Source organism: Apium graveolens, chromosome 2, assembly GCF_009905375.1.
Source record: "Apium graveolens cultivar Ventura chromosome 2, ASM990537v1, whole genome shotgun sequence".
Lineage (NCBI taxonomy): Eukaryota > Viridiplantae > Streptophyta > Magnoliopsida > Apiales > Apiaceae > Apium > Apium graveolens.
The window spans coordinates 230061668-230072349 of record NC_133648.1 but is presented as its reverse complement, the minus strand read 5'-3'; the positions used below and the strand labels follow the sequence as shown (position 1 = coordinate 230072349).

At 36.8% G+C, this 10682-nt stretch overlaps 1 protein-coding gene and 1 non-coding gene across 2 annotated transcripts; one reads left to right on the top strand and one right to left on the bottom strand.

Annotated features, from left to right (window-relative positions):
• Positions 1–1613: 1613 nt before the first annotated feature.
• On the bottom strand, positions 1614–3379 carry LOC141697356 (uncharacterized). The gene is made up of 4 exons (XM_074501681.1): positions 2634–3379; positions 2120–2438; positions 1899–2074; positions 1614–1785 (listed from the first exon to the last, which is right to left on the bottom strand). The coding sequence occupies exons 1-4, from the start codon at positions 3377–3379 to the stop codon at positions 1614–1616; spliced, it is 1413 nt and encodes a 470-aa protein (XP_074357782.1).
• A 1429-nt stretch (positions 3380–4808) lies between these two features.
• LOC141709335 (small nucleolar RNA R71) lies at positions 4809–4914 on the top strand. Its single transcript, XR_012569918.1, has one exon. It is a non-coding gene; the product is annotated as a small nucleolar RNA R71 (small nucleolar RNA).
• Positions 4915–10682: the final 5768 nt, after the last annotated feature.

The following is a 10682-nucleotide window of genomic DNA, read 5'->3' as shown; positions in this document are numbered from 1 at the left end:
ATGATCAATAAAGGATCTACCCCTTCCAGTGAAGGAAGCGAATGTTCAAGGCTGATCCATTTATGCTAGTTCAGGAATCTCTGGCCAGAGTGAATCAAATTAGAAAGGAGTTTCTAATTTGCATAGAACTAAGCATAGTAAATGGTAAGCAAGTGATTAAATTAGATAGGCTTGACACGAGATCCATGCCTTGTATTTAATCGGGACATTGTAGGGTAGAAGGAGTTTATTGTACGGTAATTATTCACTGAATAGGTTCTTGGTATTCTAAGCAGTGAATTCGTATTATCCGGATAGTCGCGATATGCTGAGAAGTATCCCTCACGATGTAGAATAAATGTGATTAATTAATTAATCATATTTAATAAATTAGAGAATTTATATAAATAATGATAAAATAGTTTTATTATTATTTATTTCTACTACCGGCTTAATATTGAACCTACAGGGTCACACCATAAAAAGAGAATGATTTAATGGTGGAGGAATTAATTAATAATGGCTAATAATTATTTATTTGTGAAATAAATAATTAATTGGCAAATTTAATAATTGATTAAATGAGATTTAATTGATTATAAATTAATTAAGAAAAGTTCTTAATATTATTAATTAAGGATTTAATTTTTTGGAAATTAAATCAAGAGAGAGAATTATTTCTAAAGTGTTTAGAAAAAGGATTAATAATTAAAAGGTGTTTTAATTATTAATGAGAATAATAAATGGGATAATAATAATAATATTTATGGAAAATTTCAGCTGAAAATTTTGCCTATAAATATACTATTATAAACCCTATTTTTATTCTAACCCGAACCCCAATTTTTAGAAAAACCTAATTCTCTCCACCTCCTCCTCCTCCTTAACGTCATTTTCTTGGTGGATACCGGTGGAGTGCTTCACGTTTGAGGAGCAGCTGCTAAGGATCTCCGATCGTTGCTTTTGGATCGCATATTAAAGGTTAGTAATCGATTCATATGTTTTTACCACGATTTATATGCTTTTATTTGGATTTTGTATGTGTAAAAGTGTTTTACCATGCCTCTGCTGCGTTTAAAATCCAACATCCTCTACATGCTAGAGAATGACAATGCCGAAGAATGTCATTTACTTCAAACTCGGGAACACATTTATGAAAGATACCATCAGCGCACTTTCGATACAAGAAAGGGTCCTCCCAAAAATATTGTTTGGCATCATGATAGAACCATTTTCGTTGTTGATAGGTCAATTCTGGAGGGTGAGATCCACTAACACAAAAATTTGCAAAGTCTGCATACCAAGGAGTTTGAGTAGCAACCACAAATAAGTGATCATCTGGAAAAGAATCGTCAATAAGAGTGTCTGATACAATATCCAATTTGAAATGCAACCGTGAGAGATGATCTGCAACCGTTCTCAGCACCTATCTTGTCCTTAATTTTTAAGTCAAATTCTTGGAGTAACAGAATCCATCGAATAAGCCTCGATTTTGCTTCATTCTTGGCTAACAAATATTTAAGTGCAGAATGATCTGTGTGAATGATGACTTTTGAACCAATGAGATATGTTCAAAACTTGTCAAGAGCATGGATAACAGCTAGGAGCTCCTTCTCTGTAGTAGCATAGTTCACCTAAGCTTCATCCAAGGTTTTACTTGCATAGTAGATTGTGTGCAATACCTTATCTTTCCTCTGACCGAGAACTGCTCCAACAACATAATCACTTGCATCACACATGATTTCGAATGGAAGATTCCAATCTGGAGGTTGTATGATCGGTGCATTTATCAAAGCTTCCTTAATCCTGTAAAAGGACACCAAACAAGCATCAGTAAAGATAAAAGTGGCATCCTTAAGCAATAATTGAGTGAGGGGTTTTGCAATTTTTGAAAATCTTTGCTAAAACGACGATAAAACCCCGCATGACCTAAGAAACTCCTAACTCCCTTGACATTAACAGGAGGAGGGAGTTTTTCAATCACCTCAATTTTTGCTTTATCAACATGGATTCCACGTTCAGAAATAAGATGACCAAGTACCACTCCTTCATTGACCATGAAGTGGCACTTTTCCCAATTCAAAAACAAATTAACCTATTCACAACGTTTGAGCACTTTAGAGAGATTATGCAGACATACATCAAAATCAGAACCATAAACACTGAAATCGTCCATAAATACTTCCATAATAGACTCAATGAGATCAGAAAATATGGGTGTCATGCAACGCTGAAAAATAGCAGGAGCATTACACAATCCAAAAGGCACTCTTCGATATGCAAAGGTACCATATGGACATGTGAATGTAGTCTTTTCCTGGTCATCAGGGTGTATAGGGATCTGAAAGAACCCTGAGTACCCATCCAAATAATAAATGAATTTATGCTTTGCAAGTCTTTCTAACATTTGATCAATGAATAGAAGAGGGTAGTGATCTTTTTTAGTGGCAGTGTTTAATCTACGATAATCAAAACACATCCGCCAATCAGTGATAACTCTAGTGGGAATTAATTCATCTTTATCATTTTTAACCACTGTGGTTCCTCCTTTTTTAGGAACTACTTGAACTGGGCTTACCCATTTTGAGTCAGAAATTGGGTAAATGATGCCCGCATCAAGTAATTTTAAGACTTCCTTTTAAACAACCTCTTACATGTTAAGGTTCAAGCGGCGTTGTCCCTGTATGCAAGGCTTATGATCTTCATCTAGATGAATCATGTGCATGCAAAAGTCTGGGCTAATCCTTGTAAGATCATCAATAGTATACCCAGTTGTTTTTCTATGCATACGCAACACAGTAACAAGTTTAGAAATTTGACCATCATCAAGATTAGAACTAACAATCACAAGAAAAGACTCATTATTATCAAGATACACATACTTAAGATTAGATGGAAAAGGCTTTAACTCTAATTTCTTTACCTGAGGTTTATCACAAGAAGTAATAGTATTTGTTACCTCACAGCCTCGGCTTGGATCAGTCTTACCATCCAAATCAAGAATCAACGAGTCAACGTCAGAATGTCCTTCCCCTTCAGAAGCTTCAAGCATAAGAACTGCTTCCAACACATCATTCAACAAAATTTGTGGTAGCTCATCATGAACAATTTCATCAATGACATCAATCCTGCAACAAGTATTCTCAAACAAAGGGGACTTACGAGCAGAGGTTAGAGTAAAAGTAATTTTATCATCACCAACACTCAAAGTTAGAGTCCCATTTTTAACATCAATAACAGCACCTGCAGTACAGAGGAATGGTCTCCCCAAAATAATGGGAATTTGGCTATCCTCTTCCATATCCAACACTACAAAGTCTACAGGAATATAAAATTTTCCAACCCTGATAGGCACATCCTCTAAAATACCCAAAGGACATTTTATTGAACGGTCCGCCATCTGTAGTGTCATTTATGTGCATTTCAACTCTCCCGTATTTAATTTTTGAAAAATCGAGAGAGGCATGACAGAGACGCTAGCGCCTAAGTCACATAAAACTTTGTCAATAAATAATGCACCTAAATGACAAGGAATTGAAAAACTTCCAGGATCTTTAAGTTTAGGTGGAGACTTATTTTGTAAAACAGCACTACACTCTTCAATAAAAGCTACTGTATCCACCTCACCAAAAGATCGTTTCTTTGTCAAAATATCCTTTAAAAACTTTGCATATGACGTTACTTGAGAAATTAAAACAGTGAAAGGAACAGTTACCTCAGGATTTTTGACAAGTATCATGAACTTACCAAATTGTTGATCTACCTTAGTTCTGTTCATCCTACTAGGGAATGGAAACTTAGGCACAAACGGTGGAGGAGCATTTACAATCTTCTCGTTATCAGCTTTCTTGCTTCCTTCAGTTCCACTCTTGTCTGTCTCATCAACATCATCCACATTGTCATCTTTACTGATTTTCTTTTCTTTCTCAGCAGACACATCAGCAGTAGGCATTGAAGGACCATCATAGGTAAGACCACTCCTAAGAGCAATGGCATTCACATTCTCTTTTGATTTTTTGGTTGTGATGGTAAAGAGCCAGGTTGCCTTGCTGTTGAAGAACTAGCTAATTGTGCAATCTGAGTTTCCATCATCTTGTTATGAACTTTCATATCTTTAATCTCTTGCACCAGTAATTTCAGCATCTCATTTGTCTGATCAGGTTGTGCAGCTTGACTAGCTTGATGAGCGTAATTTTGAGGAGGCTTTTGAAATCCAGGAGGATTCATAGGTCCCTGAGAAGGCTTATACTGTTGTTGTTGAGAACTCTGATAAGATTGCTGATACTGTTGCTGCTGATTAGGCATAGGAAGATTTTGAGCATTATTGTTCCTATATGAGAAATTTAGATAATCTCTCAAATCAGGATTATAAGTGTTGGAGTAAGGATTATATTGCTGCCTTTGTTGAAAAACATTAGCTTGCTCCATCTGAAAATTTTATGAATTCTAAAAATTATAAGAGCATTCATTACCTAAGTATCCTTGAACACCGCACACTTCACAAACAAGATTATTCATAGGATCCATGGATGACAATGCATTAATACTCATAGGAGGATTAGATGATTGTGAAGTCTTCAAAGAATGAATCTCCTGAGTTAACACGACGAGCTGAGATGATAAGAGAGAATAAGCATCCACTTCAAGTTTACCTCCCTTCTTAGGTGCTCTCGGGTTATTAAAGTGATTTGCAACCAAATTTGCAAGAAAAGCATATGCATCATCAACTCCCTTGTCTAGAAAAACACCACCTGCAACATTATCAACAATACCCTTTGTTTCAGGGTCAAGACCATTGTAGAATCGTTTAATCAGAAACCACTTCTCAAGACCATGATGAGGGCATGCACGTTGAAGATCTTTGAATCTCTCCCAAGCATCTTTAAGAGATTCTCCATATTCTTGTTTGAAACCCATCATCTTGTCAATCAAGTCATCAGTTCTGTTTGGAGGGAAATACTCAGTTAAGAAAGCTTGAGCAATTTCGTTTTACTCTGTCACGTTGATGTCATTCAACCATTTTTGAGCTTTATCACGAATAGAAAACCCGAACAACATGACTTTCAATTGGTCTGCAGTGACACCCTGATGTTTGATGGTAGAGCAGAGTTGTTGAAATCTTTGCAGATGAAGTGTAGGGTCTTCAGAGGGAAGACCAACAAACTGATTATGTTGGATCATAGTGCGCAGTGCCGGTTTGATCTCAAAATTTGTTGCTTCAATAGTTGGCATAGTAAGGCCAGTAGGCACACCACTCGGAGTGGGCTGTGAATAGTTCTTCAAAGATTTAGTAGGAAGTTCTACCATTATGATCTTTGAATCGCTGAGATTTTGTTGCCTTTCTTTTCTTACTCGATCTATGTATTGCTGACAAGTAATCCCAAAATCCGGACTAAGAGGAGTTACTTCTGCTTCTTTTTTGGACCAGGACATCAACAACTAAAACAAGAAAAAGCAGTGAAATATGCCTCAATTGGAAGTAAACTCCCAATGAGACAATGGAAACAATCTAAAATAATTAAACTAAAATCTATAGAAACTAGGCGTCTCCTCAGCAGCGGCGCCAAAAACTTGATGTGTAAAATTATATCTAACCGCAAGTGCACGGTGTCTTTTGCTAGTACAAAGTGGTAAGTGCATGCCGTATCCACAAGGAGACTAAGTTTTAATAATTTCAATTTAATTGTTATTAATTATTTTCGAGAGAAGAACGAATGTTGAAGGTTTTTAACTAGCTTACTTATGTAAATTAAATATTTTTTTAAATCAATTAACTAAAGGTCTAGGGCGATGCAGGTTCACCATGTTTACACCAAGCTAATCATAAAAGTATAGCAATCCAGTGGGTCAAGTAATTAAAGTAAAAGTTAATATTTTCCAAGCATTAACACTTTCAGAAATCCAGTGATGCTCCCGCTCTCACTTTCAATTCTGTTATCGTATGTATGCCTATAGTGAGTAAAATCTTCCGATCTATTACCCCTAATGCATACATATAATCTATGATATTGGCCAATTACACAGATTAAGTATTAAAACATATCAACTAGAATTACCTTTTACCCATTAAACTACTAATCAAATTAAAGCATATTCATGGTGCAAACATGGCTTCCCTTTGCGCCCTAGAATGAAACTACTCACTCATGCTAGATGTAAAAGCAATAAAAATAATGATGAACGCCATGTAAAACATATACTAATGAAAACAAGAGAATAAGGAATACCTTGAACTTTATACTAATGGAGAATAATGAATCCAAACTAAAATAAGTGTATCCAATGAAAGAGATGAAGAAAAAAAAACCTAGTTCTCTATAATAGTACGTACGTATGTATCTCTGTTGTTAGCTAATAATAAAATCTGAAGTCTAGTCTAATAATAAAGAAGTCTGTAATTATAATCAAATTACACGTGAGAGTTCTAGACCGAGTAGGATTCTGTAATTAAAATTCGTAGCTGCCTGTTCACGGCAGTTTATGGGCTGCTCCGGTTGGATTCTCCTTACTGGACCATCTACGAATTAAAGAGAATTCCGCGGGCTTCGCGTGAACTGTAAGATCGTCAAAATCGGACTTCTGGATCTCTAGATATGACCTAAACAGTATTTGCAGCCCGGGTAGTCCAATATTACGAATTTTCTTCTATTTTCACTCCAAAATAGGACTTTTTGCTCCAAATTCTTCCGAGTTTAGAATTTTCTTGTAACCTACAATAAAACATCAAAACCTATTAAATAAATATCCAAGTCAGTATAAAACAGAATTAATATGAGAATAAAATCATATAAAATATATATATAAATATATTATATCAAATGTATATGTACAAGATTAATATAAGATTACAACTAATATGAAGATATTGATGAGAAAAGTTAAGAGCTTTTAAGTTTAACATGAAATGTGTGCTGGAATGCTAAACAAGTACTCGCAATCAGAACAGACAAGCTAATGATCAAAAATAATAATTAGAATGCTATATAAATAGCCACTGTTGATTTAACAAAATAGCTTCCATTATAGTGAGTAGAGAATGTACATTGCAATCCCAAAGTAATACGCTTAAAATTTAATTAACCTAACATTCAATCTCTGAAGAAGAAGGTATATTGCATTGCACATTCATATTTCAAGTAGGAGGGAAAATGTGTCCCCAATATCTGATAAAACGTTGATACACTTTTCTATTTAATTAGACAAATTAGGAACCAATCACAGCATAGTGAAAAAAGATTCATAATCCAACATATGCTATTTGCCTCTATATATAAATTAGATATACCATAGCGTAGGAGAGAAAGGGATGTCTTGATTTTCCTGTATAGTGAGACTCAATGGTGCGCTCTTCCATGCTGAAGATTCCTATATCATGGCCACCAGCACGGCCTTTGAGAAAGTTCAAAAATTCAGTCATCCGTAGAATATATACAGTTGCCCTTTATTGTTTCTGATGCGGAGGAGAGAGAGGATGTCTTGACTTTCTGGTGTAAAATCATCATTGTAGTCATACTGAGATGGAAATGTAAGCAAGGGAGGAAGTGGAATTGTTGCTTAGAGAAAGGATGCAAGAGGTTGATTTTTAAATCTCTCCCTAATGTTAGCAACCATCCTTTGTTTGTTCCTAGGATTAATTTCCCAGATGCCTCTGGTAACTCGATGTCATATGTCTTTGCTGTTGAAACACAAAATATACTGCAAATACTAATGACTTGATCACTATTTACCTCATCGCCTTTATTTCTCTCATTATTGCTGCTGACATGGCCATCAACCTCGTCAGATCCTGGTCATAAATTTTACCACACCAAGAATCAGGACACCTCATCAATCGCCAAACCTGTTTAGCTAAAAGAGCTTGATTAAACGCCTCCGTATCCCTAAACACTAAGCCCCCTCGATCTTTTGGCATACACAAAGCCTCACACGTACACCAATAATTTTCCTCTTTTTATCAGAAGAGCCCCACCAGAACCTCGTAGTCCTACGGTGGGGATTTTAAAACAACTCATATAACATACAATGGAATTGCTTCAACTACAGATTTGATAAGAATCTCCTTACCTGCAGAGGAGAAAAGAGGACCTTTCCGCCCTTGCAATTTTTTCCAGATTCTATCCTTAACATACTGAAAAACATTGTTCTTATTCCTCCCAACCGAAGAAGGAAGTCCTAGATACTTACCAAAATTATCAACCACCTCAACTCTCATTATACCAGCCACTTTGTTTCTTAACTCTCGATCTACTCTTCTGCCAAACCACATATCTCATTCATTAAAATTTATTATCTCATCGGAAGCTTTAGAGTATTTCTCCAATAGCTCTAGAAAATTCATACATTCCACCTCATTCGCCTTGAACAAAATAAAACTATCATCAGCAAAAAAAGATGGGACACAATAACATTATTTTCGCAGTCAAATGAGACACCGCTATGATATCCGTCTTGCTCACATTTTCGAATGAGCCCGCTAAGACTATCTTTTATTTTTTCAACTGTTGAGGGAATCAATCTACCAGAATTCTATTGAAGTTATTGATGCACAAAAAAGTTGTGATTTGTGATCATGTTTTGCTATTTCCAGTGCCTCGTATACTTTAATCTTATACTCATTATGTTCCATTTTATTTGTCGTTTGACTTTTCTGCACACATCGTTGACCATATAGTAAAAATTATCATTTTTAAAATATTTTCTTGTAAACAAAAATTTTAGTCATATATTTTTATTTAAAAAAATATATTTTAAAATTATTATTTTAACTGTCGGGTCAAAGCACTTAAAAATGAGTGTAAAAAAGTCAAACCATTATTAAAAAAAAACAAAACTATCAGATCAAGTAATCATACTCTATTAAAGATTAACTCAATTATGGTAATTTGGTAGTATGCATGACAGAAAATTTGATATGCTTTTCCTCCGTGTACTGGCCAATGCAAGCTAAATAGCAAGGTTTACAACTTTAAAGGGTAGAGATTTTGATTAGCAAGGAGAAAATCATCATTGATATTAATACGAGATATCAAATAACAGACTAGATGTCACCTACTTACCCTACTAAGAGTACTAGTAGTTGTTTAGCATTAACATATTAGATATACCATAACGGAGGATCGATGGGACGAATTGATTTTTCTCCAAAGTGATGTTCAACGGTGCCATGCTTTATGCTAAAGATTCCCATGTCGTGGTTGTGGCCTTCAGTAAGGTTAAAGTAGATGCAGTTACGCCTGATTGATCCTGATGACAATACTGGAAAAGACGAAGTTCTGCCTATGAATAAGGATTCGTTTCCTAGATCTTTTACTGGTATCCAAATTGTTCCTGAATTATAATTTAGTTCCAACTTCCACACTAAGAAATAATCTGTGTAATACCAGATAGGGTATAAGAGACCCGGATAGACGTCAACCTGGACTAAAGAAATACAGGCTCAACTGACCTGCTAAGACCCCCCTCCCCAGGCCAATCAAGCATAAGAGCCCAGGCCCGGGTCCATCCTATTGCCCGGATCCGGATCCACCTGCATACCCGGATCCAGATCCACCTGCATACCCGGATCCGGATCGAGACCAAGACCGCCGTAAGGGAGGTCCCAGCAAACACATGCACATCCCACAACCCGCCAAGGAAGGGTACGTGGGCACGTGACTATGACAGCTATCAACAACCAACACACCAGACAAGCACGGCGCGTGTCAGAAGGCCGTTAGGACACTCTGGAGGTGGTCCTCCCCTGGACACGTATAAGTAATCCGCCCAAGTCAGGCGTCCTCCGCTCCCAAGATCCGACGGCCCAGATTTAGAGGTAACTACCCCTAAACCCTACCTTGGGGCTATATATACCCCCAAGACTGAAGGGTTTAGGGGTTGGAAAATACTCACTCTTGCACACTCACACACTCTCATACATTCATAAACACACTGCAGCCATCACATATACACATCCATACATACACACACACAGCAGCCCCTACATTACATATACATACCTTCATCTTCTTCAAGGCCCTATTCTTATTCTTACACCGGAGGCGCCGTGGGAGCCAAACCCCCCTTCCGGTGTTATTTTGCAGGCGCCCAACCAGCAGCTACACCTCATCCATACCCAAAGAAGGTCCAGGAACAGCATCGGACGGAGCCGCCCGCTCACCGGAGTTATCATTTGGCGCTAGAAGGAGGGGCGTTTCATCCTTGGGTCTCGGTGCCCCTGGATTCATCTTCATCAGCAAACTCTTGAGAGAGTCCACTTTTATACCTGTAAGAACATAAGCAACCAAACCCTTTCTTGAATATGAATGTTCATTTTAGCGACGTTTGTGTGAGCTCGTTACTTTAGGCCACGTTTGTGTGAGCCTGCTCTTGTTTGTTAAGTTTTGGTTGTTTAGGGTTTAATAATCTTGATAGTTTTGAAGACTGGGGTTTGATAGTCTTGGTAATTTTAAAACCCAGAACTGTTTTAGCTTGCATATTTTCTTTTGTGTTCAAGAGCCTGCTGTTCTTGTTTAGTATTATTGTTAGCAAAACCCAGAAAGTTTGCTTGCTGTTATTCTGGAAATTTTTCGTAATCTTCAAAAAAGCAACCTCAGATCCACATTTGTAGCCTCAAATCTTGGTCAGTTGTTTGTACAATTGTGGTAATGGCAAGAGCAGGAAAAAGTACAGCTGGTAGGCCTTCCGTCAGTACCCACATTCAGGAT

What these genes read in the sequence shown, in the direction of transcription:
- LOC141697356 (XM_074501681.1), bottom strand. Translation starts at nt 3,379, where the DNA reads ATGGCGGACCGTTCAATAAAATGTCCTTTGGGTATTTTAGAGGATGTG. An exon ending in TTTATGGTTCTGATTTTGAT is followed by an intron (nt 2,075 to 2,119) that starts GTATGTCTGCAT and finishes CGTTGTGAATAG; the next exon opens with GTTAATTTGTTTTTGAATTG. An exon ending in AGTTTCTTAGGTCATGCGGG is followed by an intron (nt 1,786 to 1,898) that starts GTTTTATCGTCG and finishes GTCCTTTTACAG; the next exon opens with GATTAAGGAAGCTTTGATAA.